This window comes from Peromyscus maniculatus, chromosome 19, assembly GCF_049852395.1.
Source record: "Peromyscus maniculatus bairdii isolate BWxNUB_F1_BW_parent chromosome 19, HU_Pman_BW_mat_3.1, whole genome shotgun sequence".
Classification (NCBI taxonomy): Eukaryota; Metazoa; Chordata; class Mammalia; order Rodentia; family Cricetidae; genus Peromyscus; species Peromyscus maniculatus.
Genome location: NC_134870.1, coordinates 30704787 through 30726920, shown reverse-complemented (window position 1 = coordinate 30726920; position 22134 = coordinate 30704787). Strand labels below are relative to the sequence as shown.

At 45.6% G+C, this 22134-nt stretch overlaps 1 protein-coding gene across 1 annotated transcript in view; it reads right to left on the bottom strand.

The window, feature by feature from the left end:
* Nucleotides 1–4464: 4464 nt before the first annotated feature.
* The window catches only part of LOC107401216 (uncharacterized), a 385225-nt gene continuing 367555 nt past the window's right edge, over nucleotides 4465–22134 (bottom strand). Inside the window, exon 11 of the mRNA XM_076555095.1 lies at nucleotides 4465–4526. Coding sequence (XP_076411210.1) covers nucleotides 4521–4526 — 6 coding nt within the window. The 3' untranslated portion in view covers nucleotides 4465–4520. The remainder of the gene's footprint in view (nucleotides 4527–22134) is intronic.

Below are 22134 nucleotides of genomic sequence, written 5' to 3'. Positions count from 1 at the left end.
GGCTTGGACCAGCCTAGGCTCAGTATGCCGTGCTCTGCTGACTCCCCATGGGAGACCTTGATTTGGGGGATGTGGGGATGTGGGGTGGCTTGGGAGAGAGAGCTGGAGGGTGGGAGGAGGGAGGAGACAGGATCTGTGGGTGGTATGTAGAGTGAGTAGAAAATTTCTTAATAAAGAAAAAAATGAAAAAAATTTAACATCACAGAAAAAAATAAAAAAATAAAAAATAAAGAAGTCTGGGGTAGCAGCCATGCCTTTCCCAGGGCGGGTTAGCTTTCAAAGAGCTCAATTCCGGACAGCATGCTCTCTACCAGGACAGGGAGCATCATGTTGCTCTATCACTTTCAGAACTGGAACTAAGCCTTGGCTGATAAAAGAGCCACTCTATTCATTTGTGTCTCAACGTGGAAATATCCAAACAGGCACTTACCCACCTGCTGAAGTTCCCACCAGCTCCAGGGGGGCTCCCTCCTTCACTCACTACTGTTTAGCTCTGACTTTGGCCTTGAGGTTTCAGGCTAGGCTATGGCTGTACCATAGACCAGACTGAGAGCTTGGGCCGAACACAGTAGTTCTTAAGGCCGCAGGGTCCTTGTTGGGATATGCTCCTGTATACAGCATGCCTTGAGCAGTGGCAGGTATGTGACTAGGAAGCAGGAAATGGTGGCTTCGTTGCTGGCTTTGTTCATACATTTTTATGCTCACCAGTGAGAAGTCCAATGTCTTCTTGTGTTATCTGTCAAGTGTGATCTGAAGGACTCCTCCAACTAACTAGCTAACTTCCTCAACTTAGAAATTGTAATGAAGGGTTACACTAGTAACATTCTGCTTTGATCACCCTTGGGAAAAGGTTCAATATACTCTAAATCTATGATCATTTACTGTATGTATATTTGGTATGTGTGCATATATATATAAATGTATGTTGGAATGTGTACAGGTGCATGTGTATACTGATGTGTGTGTACAAGGAGGCTCAGATATGTAGGTGTGTGTGTAAAAGTATGCATGTGTCTGAAGGTGTGTGTGTGTGTGTGTGTGTGTGTGTGTGTGTGTGTGTGTGTGTACAGATGTTGGTTTGAGGATATGCTCTAGTTTCATTTCTGTTGCTGTGATAAAACTCCCTGACCAAAAGCAACATGGGGGAGGAAAAGGTTTTGTGTGGCCTACAACTCCAGATTACAGCCCACTATTGAAAGGAAGCCAGGGCAGGAACTTGGAGCAGGTCACATTATATCCACAGTCAAGAGCAGAGAGACCAGGAATTAAGGCCAACAACTGCCAAGTGGGACCTCATAAACTATAGAGCTTCTTTAAACAAAACACAAAGAGAGGGGAATTCATCCTTGCTATAGATAAAGATATAGATATAGATGATATAGATATAGATATAGATATAGATACAGATATAGATAGATAGATATAGATATAGATATGTGTGTATACATACTTCTATATATACACATATATATGTGTGTGTGTCTGAGTGTGTGTCTGAGTGTGTGTGTGTATCTTTCTCCTTCTTATATAGTTAAGGACCCCCTGCCTATGAAATGGTGCTACCCACAGTGAGCTAGGTCTTCCTACAACAATTAGCAGTCAAGACAATCCCCAACAGATATGCCCACAGACAAACTTGACCTAGGAAATCCCTCTCCTCTCAGGGGATGCTAATCACTATAGGTTTCTTCCTCAACCACTCTCCACTTTCATTCTTCTTTTTAACCAAGGCAGGGTCTCTAACTGAACACAGAGCTTGGGTAGTCTAACTAGCTAGATTACCCCAGGGTCTCTAACTGAACACAGAGCTTGGGTAGTCTAACTAGCTAGATTACCCCAGGGTCTCTAACTGAACACGGGGCTTGGGTAGTCTAACTAGCTAGATTACCCCAGGGTCTCTAACTGAACACAGGGCTTGGGTAGTCTAACTAGCTAGATTACCCCAGGGTCTGTAACTGAACACAGGGCTTGGGTAGTCTAACTAGCTAGATTACCCCAGGGTCTCTAACTGAACACGGGGCTTGGGTAGTCTAACTAGCTAGATTACCCCAGGGTCTCTAACTGAACACAGGGCTTGGGTAGTCTAACTAGCTAGATTACCCCAGGGTCTCTAACTGAACATAGGGCTTGGGTAGTCTAACTAGCTAGATTACCCCAGGGTCTCTAACTGAACATAGGGCTTGGGTAGTCTAACTAGCTAGATTACCCCAACGATCCCCTGCCTCTACCTCCTTGGGCTGGTATTACAGGCAGGAGTTTTCACATGTGGATGCTGAGTCCAGACTACAGTTCTCACACTTGTCCAGCCAGTTCTTTACCCACCAAGCTTTCTCCCTGCCTCCCTGAATCTTCTGTTCTTACAAAGACCGCTCTGATCATTTATCAAAGAAAACCATCACCGACTGTGTAACTGCACAAACTTTCTGCATCTATTTTAAGATTCCATAGGAGGCATGAGACAGGTTTGATTTTGAACAAAGTGAAAAGATAAAACAGTACTCTGTCCTTTCTCTGTGCTGGAGGTCAAACCCAGGGTGGCACATATACTAAGCAAGTGCTCCACCACAGACATCCATGCCCAGCCCTCCTCCTTTCCTAAAAGCTACTCTCTGTAAGCATTTCTAATGCTTCTTCTGTCTCCTTTTCACTAGTTCACTAGTCAATGTTCTCCAGTTTCAAGCAAATAATTTCAAAGACTCAAGACACATTGATTATAAGCAGGCCACTTTGAATTAAAAAAATAACTGCTCTTTGTTTTTTAGGAAAGGCCTTGCAATGTTACCCAAGCTAGCCTCAAACTCAGGTTCCTGCTGCCTCAGCCTCTTGAGTAGCTGTGATTACAGTCATGCACCATCTAAGGTGAGCTGAACTGGAAAAACTTTAACACTAATATGTGTTGTCCAACTTTGTATCACTATAACAACATGCCTGAGATACTCACCTATTAGAGGAAAGATTTATTTGGGTTCACATTTTTGGGAGCTCTAGTCCATGAATGATTGGATTCACTGCCTTTTAGGTCTCTGGTGTGGATACTAGATAGCAATGGTGGGGAACCATGGCAGAGCCAATGATTTACCCTATGGCCAAGCAGCAAAAAGAAGCTGGGTGGTGGTGGCACATGCCTTTCATCCTAGCACTCAGGGAGGCAGAGGCAGGCAGATCTCTGTGAGTTCAAGGCCAGCCTGGTGTACAGAGTGAGTTCCAGGACAAGCAGAGCTACAAACAGAAACCCTGTTTCTAAAAACAAAACAAAACAAAAAGAGGGTGTGTGTCCTTTGTTGGAATCTACCCATGACCTAAGTATCTCCCACAAGGCCCCACCTCCTAATAGCATCACCAAAGTGACTTTGCTTGCTTCTGTGACCAAATACCTGATGAGAAGTGTCTTAAGAGAGGAAGGATTTATCTTGGCTCACTGGGGTCCTGACTACCATGGTGGGGAAGGCATGCTGGCATCGGTATTCAAGGATGTGACAACAGGGGCAGGAGGCTTCTTGCTCATATCTCAGTAGACCAGGAGGCAGAGATAAACGCTGGCACTCACAGGCTTTCTACTTTACCCCCCTTAATTTAGCCTGGGTCCCCAGCCCATGGGGGGGGGTGCCACCCACCGAGGGTAGGTTTTCCCTTCTCAGTAAGTCTTCTCTGGAAACATCCTCATGGACACACCCAGAGGTGTGTTTCCCAAAGACTTAGGCAGTTTTTAATTCAATCAAGTTGACAATCAAAACTTACCATTAGCCCAGCTATAAAAAAATGACAAGAGAATTTTCCTAAGGTTAATGGGCTACAGGACCTCTCTGAGCTATTAGAACGCAAGCAGTGCCTTGTAAGAATTAGAATATGATTGTCTTTGTCGCTCTTCTCCCTATCAGTGACAGTTGACATTGGTCCGAACATGCAGTGTGAGAAAAATAACTTTTTGCTGTGTTAGCCACTGATATTTTAGGGATCTCATTTCTGCACACTGTCTGCCCTGTCCTGATGCATACAGCAAGGGTTTGAGTGCAGTATGCATGAATAACTGACACTCTTATTGTACTATGCCTAGGACCTCTCAGCTGAGTCTACAGTTACCTTCCAGAAGCTAGCCATTTAGTGAGAGAGTGACCAAAGTTCGGAATTACAGTCAATAGCAAAATAGATTTAATTGACTGGCAGAAAGATTCAAAAAAGGTGTCTTCTCTATGCAATAACCAGAGTGAAACAAGCCTCCTAAATCACCATCTTCAGCTGGCTTTCCTCATCTGTCAAAGACTACTTCCATGATAGCTAGAGAGACTCCACAACACTTCTCTCCCTCATCTCTAGGCACTTCCCAGGGGACCACTCTCAAACTGAGAACACTTGGAAATATCATTTATCCAAAGTGCCCTCACTCACAGAGGGATAGTATCTGTGCCTCAAGAACCCATAGAGAAAGGGTTCAAAGTCAACGTCAATCATTTTCATGTCGTGTATACATACCAAGGTAGCCTCTTCATAAAGGAATGAGTTGTCTTCTAAATATTTTCTTCTCATAGCTAAAACAGAAAATATTATTGATTAAAATTCACATTGGAAATAAAAATAAAGATCATTTATCAAGAACCTACTGTTTGGCACTATGAGCCAGAAGTTTATAGATGTTATTTTATTTTATCCTCAGCATAAACAAATTGCATAATGTATTGGAGCTCTCCAGAATAGAATGGATGAGTGTAAACATACATGCATACATACATACATACATATGAAGAGATACTAGAAATTGGCACATGTTTTTAGGAAGACAAGAAAGCCTTTGGTATGCAGTCTGTAAGCTGCAGAACTAGTAATGCAGTGAGCTAATTCAGTCTGAGTTCAGAAGTCTGAGGAACAGGGTAGCTGATGGTGTGCCTCCCAGCCCCAGACCAATGTCTAAAGGTAAGAGAGGATGGAGACTCTAGATCCAGCAGACAGCTAATACAACCTTCCTCTGTGAATATGTTCTATTTATAGCCTCAGTGGTGTCCAATGTGGTAGTTAATGGTGCTTGTCGACTTGACAGGATTTAGAATTACCCAGGAGAGGAGCCTCTGGGCATGCCCAGAGAGATGGTCTAGATTAGCTTACCCTCTGGGCATGCCCACAGGGATTTTCATGGTTTTGTTCATTGAAATAAGAAGCAGGTGACACTTTCTGGTGGTGGCCCAGATATAAGGAGGTCTGAGAGAAAGCTTTAGCTTTTCAGCCTTCTAACATGGACTGAAGGCCAGGGTCTCTCCAGAAATGCCCCAGGCCTTCACTACTAAGGCATCCAGCCTCATGAACTGAGTAGCAACTGGTTTCTCCACCTCTCTAGTATGAAGATGGTACTTGTTGGACTGTCCAGGCTATATCATGCAAGCTCCCTTTCAATATATTTCTTCTGTTCCTCTAGAGAGTCCTGACTGATACACCCACCTAGGGTAGGGAAGGGTAGAGCTTCTTTAGTCTTCCTACCCATTTACAGCTAATTTCTTCTGGAAATATCCTCATAGACATACCCAGGAATAACATTTTACCAGCAACCTGGGCATCTTTTATCCTAATTGTGTTGACCCATAAATTAACCATCACAGAAGTAACTATTATTACCTTTTTACAGATTTTGTTTTAAAGATGAATAGGTTCAAATAAATAGCCAAAGTTCAGCCAGACTAGAAGGTGAAGCTGAAAGAATTATGTAAACCCAGAGTCTTTTCCCTTACTCCCTCTTCTGGCCACAAAATCATATCCCAGCCCCACACCCAAGACGTAAAGTCCTGAGAGTTCCCTTTTCTTCATTTTATTGCCAGAGACCTGATGACATCATTTCTGGTCCGACACCAATTCTACTCCAGCATGTTCCCCAGGAGAGCCAGGCCCCCAACACCTGCTACTTCTTCCTGTCTCTGCAGAGAAGATCCTGGGAAACAAACCTAAGAAAAACAGCAAAAGATGGTGATCCAAGAAGACAAGAGCCCCTGGGAGAGAGAAGACATTTTTGTCTTGGATAACTGTGAGTGATGAATTGGCTTCTGTAGAAGGGGAGAGCTGGCCTGGGCCTGTGGTGGCCATCGGCACCGTGAGACAAGGCAGGGTGCTATCAAAGGCTACGGCCAGGAAACAAAGGACGGGAAACAGGATTTTTTTTTTCCCAGTGTCCAGAACAAAGCTGACAAGAAGTTTGGCAAGGGGGCCACCATTTCATATTTCCAGTGGAAAAAGCACTTAGTGCTCAAAGCTGGAGAAATGTGGGAAGAGGTGAGTCATGAGGAAGGTCCCACATAACATTCTTTTTCTGAGAATTATTATTTGACTCTAATCCTCATGTGCTACTCAAGAGAAAGCCAGGATAGTCAAATGGTGTTTGTTATGGGACATTGATGCTGAGGAACTACACTCTCATCCATACCTCCCTCCTTCGTGTGCTGTTCTTCTCTCTTACTGAATACCTCTTCCATTCGTCTTGGGTTTTGTTTGTTTATTTTGCTTTTGGAGAGCAGGGTCTTACCATGTAGCCTCTATTGGCCTCGGCCTCAGACTCTATGTAGCTCAATCTGGCCTTGAACTTAGAACCTCGCTCCCTTGGCTTCCCAAGCACAAGGATTACAGGTGTGCACCACCACCCCTTATATTCAGATGTTTGTTTATTTTTCTCTTTCTACTGCTCCTGTCCTAGATTCTCCATGTTTAGCTTAGAAATCACTCCCCTGAAGGCACCTTCCTCAGCTTCGTCACGTGACAGTTATCTATCCAGTATCTATCCTCTTCTCCTTATAACTAACATTATTCCAGTAAAGTTGGAAGTAGGGAAGGTTCCAGAACATACTACTTTTCCTGGCCTCTCCTATAGTTGTGGGTAGCCACAGAGCATAGTTCCAACACGAACAGAGGTTGTTAGATTATATTTCTGGAAATTTTTCCTAAGAGAGATACCAACTCAACATGTAAGAGTTCTGTCTGCGTTTGCCCCTGTCTGGAGAGATGGAACTCTGGAAGCCTTCTTGAAAGTTTGCAGCCAATGGTCACATTCTAACTATGGCAGATTAGAGTGAGAAGGAACAAGTGGCCCTGAAGCCATTGATGAGCTTTGCTTCCAGACTCCTCATTCCCCACGTGGAAAAAAACAAACTTCAAATTTCAGCAAAATCTTTCACTGATAATCCTGACCCTAGTGAACTGGTACATCTCCTTGATTTTTCTTCTCAATACCACAATGTTCTCCTCCATGCATATTACTTTACAATGATTTGATAAATGGCTTAACCCTCTCCCTAGTGTCTAAGCTCCATGGACTCTGGACCTTGATCTCTGCTCACTGCACCCAGAAAGTTAAGCCAAGTAGACTCTGTGATAATCAATGGATTTCACTGGTATTCACCCCCACGTATAGCTGGGGGAAACCTTTGGAAGGAGTAAAGTCATGTTGAAATATCCAAAGACACAAAGTAGAAAGTAAATAGAGTTCAATCAAGCAGAAGATACACCTGCTCTTTCATTTTTGCTGCTGTTTTATTCTCTGTGCTGAGGTTTTGGGGTTTGTTTTCATTTTTGTTTGTTTGTTTATAGTAGTAAGGCAGGACCTCACTATGTCATCCTGTCTGGCCTGGAGCTCACTATGTAGACCAGGCTGATGTTGAATTCATAGAGATCCTCCTGCCTCCGCCTCCCCAGTGCTGAGAGTAAAGGCATGCATGTGTCCCCATGCCCAGACCCGGTCTGAGTTTTGGCAGGAGACCTCGGTACCCTGACTTAGTGTGGGCTTCTCAAGCATTTGAGGACAGCAGGAAATGACTGGGGTGGCGAGAGAAGACAGGAGGCAGCTGGTCATGGATGTGCTGTCAAGCAGTGACTATAGAGAGTGCCTGGAGCCTGCATCTCACAGAGGGTCTCCAGGAAGCGGAGAGCCAACTCACAAGCAGAGGCTGGGGGAAATGGGGCTCACCTGCCAGCATCCGTCCCTTCCTTGCTGAGGCTACTCTATCTTGCTAAAAGTTTAATAGCCTTCAGGGCAGGAAGAAGGGAGCTGGCATTTCTGAGAAATCCCTCAGGCACAGAGGTGTAGGTTCTGACCATCAGAGCTGTCCAGAGGTCCCCAAACAGGGATGTCTGAAGGGCACTGATAGCCTCTCCTACAAGCCTTTGAGTCAAAGTCAGTCATCAGTGACCTATTTCACAGGTGTCAGAAGGATCTAGATGGCACATAGACACTTAGCTTTTATCTTTTATTTAGATTTATTTGAAACATACATGTATGTGTGCACATGCCACGGTGTACATATAGAGGTCCCGGAACAACACTGGATGTCAGACCTCACCTTCCACCTTGTTTGTGATACATTCATTTACAGTTTGCTGATGTGTACACGGAACTAGTTGGTCTTCAAGATTCCAAGGATTCTCCTGTCTCGATCTCCTCTATCTCTTAAGGAGGAATCACACTGGAATTACAGACACCTGCTACTGTGCCCAGTTTGATCTGGAGATAAAATTCAGGCCTCATGTTTGGGTGGCAAGCACTTTACTTACTGGAACAGCTCCCAGCCTGTTGTTTTGTTTTGTTTTTTTAAAATCTAACTAGTAACATGCTAGATTTTAAATTTCCTTTCTATTTAATGTTTAAATCACTGGCACCATGTTGTGGTAGTAATATAATTTATAGAGTGCAAAAGAAATTAATTTTACAAGATGATCAATAAAGTATACTGAAAACTATAACCACACACCAGAATTGAAAGCTAATGAGAAATGGCTGAAACCTAGTTAAACATGATGGATATTTATTTGCAGTTCTTGGGACTGAACTCAAAGCCTTGTATCTGCTAGCCAAAAGTGCAACCACTGAGCTATACCACTAGCCCCTGTCTTTAATCAATATCTACTAATACCAAGTACTCTTCCTGGCACAAGAGAATAGCAAGAGGCAGAGAAGGCACAAGTCCCACATCTGGAACTCTTACCAACAGCAGGGTAGTAGTGGCTGCAGATTTCAAGCATTTGAACTTGCATGCCCTTGCTTGCCTGCCTTGAACAGCTCTACCAGTCTCCAGAAATGCATGCAACTGCAGATGGCTGTGGGTGAGGCAAGAGGCCAAGATGTCAGGACATCTTCAGGAAGTTTTCAAAGACAGGAAAGAATTACTTGAGCTTGAGCAAAGGGAGGAAAGAGACATGAGAAGGATACGGATGGGCCTGTCAGTAGTCACCATTGGGGCTTGCTCCCTCACTCCTGTCCTATCCCACTTATGCTACAGAGCTGGACTCACCATCTGGGAGCAGGAAGGATGGAGAGGAAGTGAGCTGCTGCTGAATGCTGCCAAGCTGTCCCCAAAATACGCCGTCTTGAGTGGCTGCCTTATTGTGTAAGAAGACATAAAATCCAGATGGTGAGTTTCTGGATTTTAAGTTCCTATAGAGAAGTCACATTTTCCAGCACATCTTAATTCCATTTGCTGTGTATGTGTGATGGCCGAAAGTCATTAACGAAGGCCAGGAATGAAAATAAAGACCCAAGTCATCAGCTAGGATTGGCTCAACTCTTGTGTTCTTAGGATGACCATGTTGTGGGTAGAAGCCATCGGTGGGCTGTATTCAGTGTTGTGCAGCCCTAAGTGACTACTCACATGTGTCAGCACAAGTCTGGACTGACAGAAAAATCACAATCAATTCAAGGACCATCTTACCCAAGGAACTTCAGACTAAGGACAGAAAAATGCCCAAATGATTGACTCAGAAAACAAATAGATCCTTATTTGCATGTGACTTAAGTTTGCATGTGGATTACTTTTCTTGGGGCAAAGAGTGCAACTGTACTCCATGCTCACACAGCACCTCACCCTTCTGTTTTCAGACTGGGTTGGCCAAGCCTGCAAATGCTAACCTGCCGTATCCTTGCACAGCGTGAGTCCTGGAACCCTGGAATGAAGAAAGGACAGACAACACATACAGAGAAACAGAAAAGCTGTGATTGGACGGTCTGGGCTCCTGGATGGAGAAGCCACAGCACCCCCAAAAGTTCAACATGTCATTATATAGAGTTGAATGGGGGAGGTGGGATATAGCATATGGCCGAACAAGGAGGTGGGGTTATGAAATACAGATTAAACAAGAAGGCGGGGCTATCATACACAGCTGAACAAGGAGGCAGGTTTAGCTAATTTCAGTGGGACAGTGTCTGTAGAAGAGCAGTCTTTAGGTCATAAGTATAGGAGTGGGGAGAAAGTAACTGCGGGCATTTTCTGCACACATTATCAACAGTCACTCTCAGACCAGAAGAAGACTTTGCCCTTTGCATCCCTCGGAGCCTCCCCTGGGGGCTTTGCCAACTGTCCATAGGTATTTTAAAAAGAGCTTTGAGTCACTGACACAAGAAAACGACCTTCATGTCAGGTAATCAGGGTTCGAGAAAGGCAGTCCCCTTGGGAGCTTCCAGCTCACTGCATCTCAACCTTCCTAACGCTGCAACCCTTTAGTACAATTCATTCACGTTGTGGTGACCCCCAACCATAAAATTTTTTTGTTGCTACTTCATAACCATAATTCTGCTACTGTTATGAATTGTAATGTAAAAAAATATCTGATATGCAGGATATCTATTATGCAATCCCCCAAAGGGGTTGCAACCCACAAGTCGAGAACTTCTGTAGTGTAGAAGGTGCTGCTGGGGAGGGCAGAGGGCTTGATGTAATCTTGTAGGGGTAAAAACTATGCTAGAACAAACTGTAGGGAGGCAATCCTTCCTTCCTGCTAGGTTTCAAACCAGGGACAAAGGCTGAGGTGCCTACTTAACATACCAAAGCTGACCTGATCGCCAGGTTCTCCCAGCATCCCTCAGTTTTCTACCTGTTACAGGGTCCTCCTGGCTGGGATACCCTGCCCCGACCCTAAACTCATTTCTCCAGCCCAGGGGCCAGGCTTCCCTCCCCACAGCTGTCCTTCCCTGTATAATTCAACCATTTTGGTTACCTGGTACTTTCCTCTACCCTCTTTTGGGCCTCCTGGCTACTGCTCCTGGTTCCTCTCTTCCCTCTCTCTCCTCTCCCTTCCCTCCCTCTCCTTACATGACCCAGCTCAGGGTCATGTCCACTCTGGACTCTCCCAGATGTCCCTGCCTCTGGCTATGCTCTCCCACAAATCTATAATACCCTTTCTCCTCCACCATTCCCAGGAGCAGCCATGTCATGTATTTCCTTTTTATTTCTCTTTTTCACTCACTTCCCCTACCTGTAGCCACAGGACTGCACACCTTCCCCACCCCCGCAGACACCGGCCACTGTGCTTGCTCTCTTCCACAGAGAGGCAGGCAACTCTGGCTCCTGCCACACTGCAGGGCCATCTGATGCCGAGAGAGTCAGTCTGAGGGCTGGCCTTTGACTATGAGTCCCTCACAAACCTCACAAGAAGGAAGAGTAAGGACAGAAGTGTGAGTCTCCAGGGGATCAGTCTCCAAAGTGGAGCCTCCTCTGGGGGGGGTGCAGACCATAGGAACCTCACACTCTGCCACTCAGCCTGCAGAGACCTGGAGCTAGTTATCAAGCATTTGGGGACTTTGCCTTCTAAATCAGATAGACAGACAAGCAGGCAGACGGAACATCTCACATGGTATTGTTCTGAGGTTCCAGGGGGGAAATATGTGGAAAGTGCCCTGGCTAGGTCTGGTATCCTAAGGTCAGAGGAAAGCCTCTGTCAGTGTGTAGCTTCTGCAGTGGGTGTTGGAACAGCAGACATATTAAAGCTGCTAATACAGCTGTGTATGAACTGAGCCATCCCTTCACTATTCCAAAAGAAATCAAAATCCAACTGCAAGCCACATTCAACCAGGCTCCCAGAAGCTCCCTTACCCACCAGGTTTCCCAGACTGCCCATGCACTAGGGAGACCCTGTAGCTGAGGGACCCAGAAGCCTTGTCCAGGTGCCAATGGGTACAGGAAGCCTGAACTCTGCACTTCCGCAGTTCCAGGGTGCAGGACTCTCACGCTTGGGACCTGTCTTCCAGAGCCCCCCGCCCCCCCCCCCAAGCTCTCTTTCCTTCATTCATCTTACAACTCCTGAAGTCCCATGTGACCACAGGAATCTCTAAAGGCCTGTCACTCAAAAGCCAGGTATTACCGGAAGGAACAGCGATCATTTCACAGTTGATCACTTGCTTCAAGGGTCCCCTCATCTACCAGATCTTTTTATCTATCTATCTATCTATCTATCTATCTATCTATCTATCTATCTATCTATCTATCTATCTATCTATCATTTATCGCTCCTGAATTCCTGTGCCCCAGGTTTACTCCTGACCTTGAGGAAATGACTCAGAAAATGAGTTTACCTGAAGTATTTATAATTTAATCAGTCCATTCTTGGCAAGTGAGGGCAAGATGGGGAAGATAGAGAGAACAGGATTGTAAAAAAATCCCGAAGGTCTGGGAAGGTGGCTCAGTCAGTAAACTGCTTGTTTCACAAGCATGAGGACCCAGGTTTGATTTCCCGGAACATTTAAAAAAAAAAAAAAAAAAAAAAAAAAAGCCTGGCCTGGTGACTCAGCTGTAATCCCAGCCCTGGAGAGGTAGAGATGTGAAGATCCTTGAGGTTTGTTAGTCAGCCAGTCTAGCTGAATCAGAGAGTTTCAAGTTCACTAAGAGACTCTGTCTCAGTTAATAAGGTAGAAAATGACTGAAGACACCAACATTGACCTCTGACCTCCACACTTACATACACACACGTGCACTTGCCTAAACATGTGTACACATAAACACAAAAGGCAAATAAATATAAACAGACTGCAGAGATTGGGCTCTAGGCAAGGGGATGGTGTTCCAATGGTGGGGATGAAAGTCATAAATGCTGAAAGCGAACATAGCTACAGTCCTCGACGTGCAAAGTGTCCTATCTGTGTCTCCCTGAGAAGGCCAGGTGGCTGCTGACAGAGCTTCAGTGTCCTGGGTGTTCTGCACCCAACCAGGAAATCCTACTGGGACTCTTAGAAGATGCTGCCGATGCCCACCCTCTGCATCATCCTTCAATAGCGCCATGTGCTCTACCCCTGGTTTTCATTTCAGAGATCACCAAGCTTGCCCCAAGGATGGGTGCAGGTAGTAGAAAGGTGGCCTCAGAGGGGTCTTTAGCTGGGCTTTCAGGGCAAAGGGGGCTTCAAACTCAGCTACACATTGGCATAGGCTTCTTGTTCTCAATGCTCAACTCTCCACCACTGAGAGGCTGGGGGCGTGGGGTAACGTGACTGACAGCTGACAAGTCCTCCTGGACTTCCTGTGGTGCCTGTGCCCAGGCCTTGCTTCTCTAGAGATGCCACAGCCAATAGCTGAGCTTGCCAGGCCCTTGGGCAGGAATCTATGGCTTGAAAGCTCTGCTCCTGGCCTGGCTTCTTAGAACTAACTATATTGGTGCTCTTTCCAAGCCGTTCCTTCCCAGCTCCCCTAAACAGGTATCAGAGCTGGAGAGCTGAGAGCTCTCACTAGGTCTTACTTCCTCCATCTTCTGTAGAAAATTTCTTCTCAGAGAACATACACCAGCCAGGGAACTCTCAGCAAAAATAGGCAGAGAGATGGGGCTGGGAATGGCCTCCTTTGGCACCAGGGATTCAGAGAAGATTCCTCTGTAGATTGTGGAATCTCAGAAAGTCTTAGCAGAAGGAGGCAGCTTGCTGCTGTTTCTCAGTGATGTGACCACCTAGGGAAGCATTCTGGGAGAAAAGAACAGCCTTGCTAATGGGATGAGCCAGACATCTGAAAAATCCTGAGATGGAGCAACTCATGTATGTGTGTGCGTGAGAGAGAGAGAGAGAGAGAGAGAGAGAGAGAGAGAGAGAGAGAGAGAGAACAAGCAAGCAAGCAATCCAACATATCTCTATAGCTCTGCCTGTATGTGTGTGTGTGTGTGTGTGTGTGTGTGTGTGTGTGTGTGTGAGAGAGAGAGAGAGAGAGAGAGAGAGAGAGAGAGAGAGAGAGAGAGAGAGAGCTTCTTTTGGTTTTGCTGGTGTGAAATTATTTATTGCCTGTGTTTTCTAGGGTGTAGTTAACCTCCTTGGGTTAGAATGTTCCTTTTAGTACCTTCTGTGGGACTGAGTTTGTGGATAGATATTAAATTTGACTTTGTCATGGAATATCTTGTCCATCCATGGTGATTGAAATTTTTCTCCACTATAGTAGTCTGGGCTAGCATCCATGGTCTCTTGGAGTCTGCAAGACATCTGCCCAGGCTCTTCAGGCTTTCAAAGTCTCCATTGAGAATTTGGGTATAATTCTAATAGGTCTGCCTTTATGTCACTTGGCCTTTTCTCTTGCAGTTTTTAATATTCTTTCTTTGTTCTGTATGTTTAGTGTCTTATTATGTGGCAGAGGGGACTTTCTTTTCTGGTCCAATGTATTTGGTGTTCTGTAAGCTTCTTGTATCTTTATAGGCATGTCCTTCTTTAGGCTAGGAAAATTTTCTTCTATGATTTTTTTGAAAATATTTTCTGAGCCTTTGGGCTGGAAATCTTCTCCTTCTTCTAGTCCTATTGTTCTTAGGTTTGGTCTTTTCATAGTGTTCCTAAGTTCCTAGATGTTTTGTGTCAAGAACTTTTTAGATTTAACATTTTCTTTGACCACTGTATCAATGTTTTCTGTTGTATCTTCTATGCCTGAGATTCTCTCTTCCATCCCTTTTTCTGTTGGTGATGCTTGTGTCTGTATTTCCTGTTCACTTGCCTAGATTTTCCATCTCCAGGATTCCCTTGGTTTGAGTTGTCTTTATTGCTTCCATTTCCATTTTCAGGTCTTGAACTGTTTTACTCATTTCCTTCACCTGTTTGTGTTTTCCTGGATTTCTTTAAGGGATTATTCTATCATCTTCATAAGACTGGGTTTAAGGTCATTTTCTTGTTTTTCAGCTGTGCTGGAATATCCAGGGCTTGCTGTAGTAGGATAGCTTGGCTCTGGTGGTGCCATATTACCCTGGCTGTTGTTGATTGTGTTCTTATGCTGGCCTCTAGTCATCTGGGTTTGGGGTTATTACAGGTTTAGGTGTTAATTTCTGAGTTTATCTTTGTTGGATAGATTTTTCACCCCTAGGTTTCTGTTTCCTCTCTGGTATTATGGCCTGGGTGGCCTGTGGCTCTCGTGACTAGCAAGTCCTCAGGTTCAGTAGAGTATCTATGCTAGGGTTTTGGTGGCCTGTGTGGTCTTGGGGTTCTGGCTTGGTCTCTGGAGTTCCTAGTACCAGCATGGTCTCTGATACAGCAGGAGTTGGGAACTTCTGGGCAGGCTTTAAGGAGTGTTAGCAGGTGGTGGGCAGTGTCTTGCTTGGGGTTCCTAGTACTGTTGTGGTCTCCAGTGGAACAGGATTATTCTGTTGGAGTTATGGGCTAGGATAGGGCAAAAACTGTGCCTTTAACTATAAGGCTCATAGCCTATACAAGGCCCTTCCTTATTTTTGTGAAGACCTAACATGGCTGAGGAACATCTGCAGGACCTGTTAGCCTTACAGTTCCAAACACTCTCAGATGCTTGGCCTGGATCCTGGATGGGAAACCTGGCCTCTGAAGTATAGGATACAGACACCTGTATGGACACGGTGAGCTTTCTCTGAAGAAATGACTCCCTGCTCTCCCCACAGGTGGTTCTGCACCTCAGAGAAAACAGCTCACCCCTTTCTTCCTAGGAACAGATATCACTTCCCCAGGCTGAATAATCCTGCAGAGGCATCACCTCCACAGTAACAGGCTCCCTGGCTCTTTGTCTTTACCTCCCAGGGTTGGAGCTGTCCATGTGCTGTTTCTGCTACTATAGAGTGGGGTCTGTCTACAAGAATTAGCTGGCTGGTAGGAATGAACAGGAGCCAGGGTAGGCCCTCAGGGATTGGTCAGAGTTACCTCATTTTTACACATCCTGCTTGCCTGGCAGCTGTCTGGCATCTCTCCTGACTTCACTCTCTTTTTTCCCATCATCCTCAGTTTGGCTTTCCCACCTAACTTCCTGCCTAGCTACCAGCGAGTCAGCTTTTTATTAACCAATGAGAGTAATACATATTCATAGTATAGAAAAGGATTGTTCCAAAGCAGGAAGCCCTGGGTTTGATCCCAGCTAGGTATGGCAGCGTATGCCTATAATCTCTCAGAAGGTAGAAGCTGGGGAATTGGAATATCAATTACTTCTTCAGCTACATGTGGAGTTTTATTCCAGGCTGGGCTATGTGAGACCCCTGTCTAAAACAACAATAATGAAACAAAACAAAACCCAACAACAAAACTCTCAACAATCTGAGCGTGGTGGCTTGTTTGTAATTTCAACAGTTAGGAGTGTAAGTCAGGAAGAACCTCAACTTCAAGGCCATGGGCTACACAGTGAGTTCCAGGCCAGCCTAAGCTACTGCCATATTGTCCTCCCCAAAAAGACTGTAAGGGATGCAAGGCCGACAGTCCCTCTCACATCCTCATGGAATTTGTTGAGGACCAGTGGACCAGATGGAGCTTGGAGAGTGACTGCAGTTACAAGCTCCTTCGAAGGGTGGCCTTGAGCTCAGTGGTAGCATTGAATGTGACACTACAGCCAGAGCAGGTTAATAAGCCCCCCTCCCTAACCTAGGAAGTGTATGGCCATTGGCTTGACTCATACATCCTTTCCTATTCTACTTAGAAGAAAAGATCTGTACTGTCTTGCTTTATCATAAAACTTATAACACTGATTTGTTTTTTGTCACCAGGCTATTTTAAGTCCCCTGTTCTCATTGTGAGACAGCCTGAAGAGCACTGTGCTCCTTGGAACTCCCACAGAACAACCACAGGGATGCATCATGTTGATGGCATCACGCTGTTCTGACAGAATGCACCAGGAGTGACTAACCGTGGGAAAGCTTGGAGAGACAAGGGTCCCTCACAGAGGGGGAAGGAATGCGATAAAGATGCAGGGGCTGTCACTGTCATGAATGTGACAGAATGTCTCCTCTGATGGAAAAGATATCGCTGCAGGTCCCAGTGGACGAATCACGGTGCAGCCCTGGGATTTCAAACCAGGATCATGTTGCCCGGGGCAGATAAGCACACGCTGTAAGAAAAGCCACTCCTAATGGGCAGAGGACCCTGGTAGACAGTTCACTTGGCTATGGGAAACACACTGATCATCTGTCTGACACTACCTGTTACGAAGCTGGGATCTGCAAATCTACCCAGTCACAAAGGAGGACAAGCTGTGAGTGCTCTATTGTATGGAATCAACTTTCATCAACAGACAACCAAGACCCTCAGGTCCCCTGTCACGGTGGCACAAGCATCCCTCCCCAGCAGGTACCTATATGACATTGGGGTCCTTAGGACAGGCTGAAGGAAGAAGAGATCCTAGCGTGGATAATGATGGACCGATTTGGTGGCTGGGTGCCAGGCAATATGACACAGCAGTGCATTGCTTCTACATTCAGGAGTGGTCTTGAAAGACAGTCGATGGAGACAGAATTCTACCCTGTGGGTGGAACTGACAGTGATGCATGTGCACATCTATTTTGTGTCCAGAGGTGAGAACATAGAGACACGGGAGTAGAGGAACATATCTAGCTTATCAGATTAGGAGCCTGGAAGATCTGGGGCCCAGGCATGTGGATGGACAGGTGAGAGTAGGCACAAAATGAAAATGTTTGCATCACATTTTGATGCCCACCAGGAAGCACACTCCATGGAAGAGGCATGGAACAACCGAGTAGACGAAATGCCTCAGAGAGATGAGCCAGGTGCATGATAGGTAACAGAGAAGGGGACCCATTGAAGATTCTGGCAACATGGTCCCCCACTTACCATACCATGGCTGATCTAGCTACATGCTCAACTGGGAAGGAACAAGAGCCAACCCCAAGCTCATGTGATGATAGAAATCATGTCCTCCCACCTACCCACCAATTTTGAAGTGAAGTCATTAGGACAGGCTCTAATCCAGTGTGACTGGCATCTTTAGCAGAAGAGATTTGGGTACAAACATAATTAGAGGGAAAACAATGTAACACAGGAAGAAGACATCCTCTCCAAACCGATGAAAGAAGCCTTCACTAGCTCTCCCTTCAAGGCCCTCAGCGGAAACCAACACTGCTGACACCTTTGGTCTTGAGCTTCTAGCCTGAAGAAGCAGGAGCTAGCTAGTTTCTGTTGAGTAGGTCTGGTACTTCATTACCATAGCCCAGCAAGCTCACACAGCCCCTGACGTGGCATTATTCCTCAAGGGTACTTGGTGACACTTTCTGTCTTTGAAGGTTATGCTGGCTAGTTTTATGTCAATTTGACACAAGCTAGAGTCATCAGAGAAGAGGGGGCCCCAACTGAGAAAATTCCTCCATAAGATCCAGCTGTAAGGCATTTTCTTAATTAGTCATCAATGGGGAAGGGTCCAGCCCATTGTGGGTGGTGCCACCCCAGGGCTGGTCAACCTGGGTTCTTTAAAAAAGCAGGCTGAGCAAGTCACAGGGAGCAAGCCAGTAAGCAGCACCCCTCCATGGCCTCTGCATTAGCTCCTGCCTCTAGGTTCCTGCCTTGCCTGAGTTCCTGCCCTCATTGCTTTTAATGATGAATTTTGTGTGGAGCTGTGAGTGAAATAATTCCTTTCTTCCCCAAGTTGTGTTTGGTCATGGGGTTTCATCACAGCAATAGTAATGCTAACTAAGGTCATGCCTTCCTTCTTGTGGAGAAGGGTAATAGTTATTCAGAGTATGGGACCTGCCTTTCCTGATGAGAGGTTCCTCACCAGCACCACTATCCAGAAGCTTAGAGAACAACTAGTCCATAGTTTCTCTCATGTGCATCTCACATACACAGCTGTTGTCCTAGTCAGTGCACTACTGCCGTGAAGAGACACCATGACCAAGGCAACTCTTATGAAAGAAAGAATTTAACTGGGGGCTTGCTTACAATTTCAGAAGCTAATTCCGCTATCATCATGGCAGGGAGCATGGCAACACGCAGGCAGGTGCTGGAACAGTAGCTGAGAGCTACATCCTAATCTGTAGGCAGAGAGAGTGCCTAGGCCTGGCAGGGGCTTTTGAAATCCCAAAGCCCACCCTGGTCACGCACTTCCCCCAACAAGGCTATACCTACTCCATTAAGGCCACGCCTACTAACCTTTCTAATCCTTTCAAATAGTGCCACTCCCTGGTGGCTAAGCATTCAAATAGATGACCCATGAAGGCCATTCTTACTTAAACCACCAATGCTTTCACAGGCCACTGACATATGACCCATCAGACTCATCATACAAAAGCATCCACATTAGTGAGTCTCAGAGGCTTCTGTAGGCACAGATGAAGGATGGGTGTCATGCATTCCAGGCATTAAATCAAAGATCTCAGTGTGTCACTGCATCCTCAGTAGATGAACACACTATCAGAGAACCAGGAGTAGACTCAGGAGTGGCCCCATTTACCACCATTCCTATGCATGCACCACAGGGCTTTGATTGCCCGTTTTCTACCACTATAGTTACCCTATTTGAGAAGGGTGAGGCTTTATCATCACCAGACAAACCACAAAGTTCTGCAGAAATGATAACTGAAAGTGAAAGGAACTGTAAGCGGATAGAGAAGAGGGAGATGGTAAGAATTAATTCATCTCTATTGCCGTTTTCTATGGGGTGCTAGGGATCCAACTGGGGTTCTCTGTTTGCATGCCAAGCACTTAACAGGTTGGGCTATCTCCCCAGCTTGCAATCAGTTTTGATTGCCTTCTAATGTTCACCCCAGCAACAGAAACCAACCCAGCTATAGAGGAGTGGAATATGTATGACGAGTGCAGTTGTGAGCATGAAGTTGGATGGTTGACGGCATGAGGATCCATCACTCACTGTCCCTTCAAGAGACATCCTGCCATGAGGACTACAATTTACCCACAGTCTTCAGCCTCTTCACACTCAACCTCAGTGTTCATGCTAAGACCACTCGCTCCCCAAAGGTCTCCTAGCAAAAAACCGATGATGTTAGAAATCACAAAGCCAGGTCATTTTCTAGCCAGTATGGACCTCTCTCGGGGCAGGCCCCTGCTGGAAACGCCAGTAGGTTCTCAGAACGGCATTGCAGTCTTCCTCTCGCCCTGCAGTCCTCTCTCCTTCTTTTCCCTTCCACGAACTGAAGGTTCTCCTTAACTAACTCCTGCCTCTTGACCTCTCCGTCTTTCCCAGAAGTCACAGCCAACAAATCTCTGGCACCTCTAATGCCTTCTTGGCATCTGCTTCCCAGGGGTCTGACTCAACAGGTCAGCCTCCCATATTGGGATGGACAAGGACCCTGGAGCTTGCATGGCCTTGAAGGAGAGAATTGAAACAGTCAGAGATGTGCTTCTAAACAAACGGGGACTGTAACTTCCCTGTAGGTACACTGGAAGGGGATGAGCACCCCAAAAGAGAGCAGAGGAAAAGAGCATGGAGCCCTCCCAGTTTCCTTGGCTGCCATGTCCCCATATCCAGACATCTGAATAGTGAGCAATCTTGGCCTCAGCCCTTGAATACTTCAACTCTTCTTTAATGAGACTGCTAGTTAAAGAGTATTATGGACTTCTGGGACTTTTTTATGGAGATGCTGAAGACTCTCAAATTTATATGACAGGTCATCAATATTAAAAGATCTGTACTTCAAAGGATACAATCGGGAAAGAAAAGACAAGCCACAGTATAGGAAGAAATGTTTGGGATTCCAGTATCAGCCAAGGACTTTCATCCAGAGTATTCAAGGAAGCCTTGCTACTCAATACTAGACAGACACACACCCCAAATGAGACAAACAGGCAAGTAATTTAAATAGCTATTTCTTCTAAAGTAGATATAGAAGTGACCTTCAAGAAAAATGAAAAATGTTCAAAATCCTTACTCACTGGGGAAAAGCAAACCAAAACCACAATAAGATTTCCACTTCCATTCACTAGCTGGGATATATAGTAAAGCCTGTTGATCACCAGAAGAAACCAGAGTGCTCAGCTAAACTGTGAATGGTTTAGCTGTTTAAATAGTACTTTGGCTCTTCCTCAAAGTGTCAAAGTGTGCTATGACCCAACATTCCTCTCCTAAGTACACCCAAGAGAACAAAATACACATATTCACACAGCAACTTGTATGTAAGCATTCCCAGGAGCTTTAATTGGAAATGACTTGAAGGTCCATGGAGTAATAAACAGATGAACTAAACACAGTAGAGTATTATTCCCCATAAAAAGGGATGGATTCTTGATGTTCGTGAGTAGACCTTAAGAACATTGTACGCTGGATGACGGGCTGGCTAATGTATCTGCCTGGCATTTATGTGGGTGCTGGGAATCCGAACTCCAGTCCTCACACTGTACAGCAAATTCTTCATCCACTGGGCCATCTCCCTAACCTCTACCATTGTCTTCTTATGGGTCAGACCCTATTCCCAAATACTTAATGCATTGAAGTTCTAATCTGCAGTGCCTCTGACCATGCCTGAATGTGACTTTAGAGGCCATCAGGGTGGCCGCTACAGCTATCTGATTGGCCTTTAGGAGATACCAAGAGATACAAGGAAAACATAGGGATGTGCACATGGAGAAAGACTATGGAAAGACATGAAAAAAAAAAGACTATCATTAAAAATCAAGGACAGGACTGGGGGATGGTTCAGAGAGTAAAAATACTTGATGCCAAACCTGATGACCTGAGTTGGATTCCTGGTCCCCTCATGGTGGAAGGAGAGAACCAAGTTGTTCTCTGGCCTTCATAAGCACAAGTACATGGATGGACTGACGGATGGACGGACGGACAGGGACACACACACACACACACACACACACACACACACACACACACACAAATCAACAAATATAAAGGAAAAACAAGAAGGGATTGGAGTGTAGCTCAGTGGTAGAGCACTTGCCTAGCAAGCTCACAGCCCCAGGTTCCTCCTCCAGCACCACCAGGAAAAAAGCAACAAACCTGAGAACACATCCATCTGGACAGTCTAGCCTCCAAACTGTGAGGCTCTCCACTGCTGTACCAGCCACCCAGTTTGTGCTATTTTATGGTAGTCATCTAAGCAAACCAACACTCCTACCCATGCCCACCCCAGCCTTTCCTCGAATTCCCTAAGTATCAAAAGCTGGCCTTGAACTCCTGATCCTCCTGCCTCATCTCCCAAGTGCTGGGACTCTACTGGGGCCTCACCTCTACCTGTGCTGTATGTTGC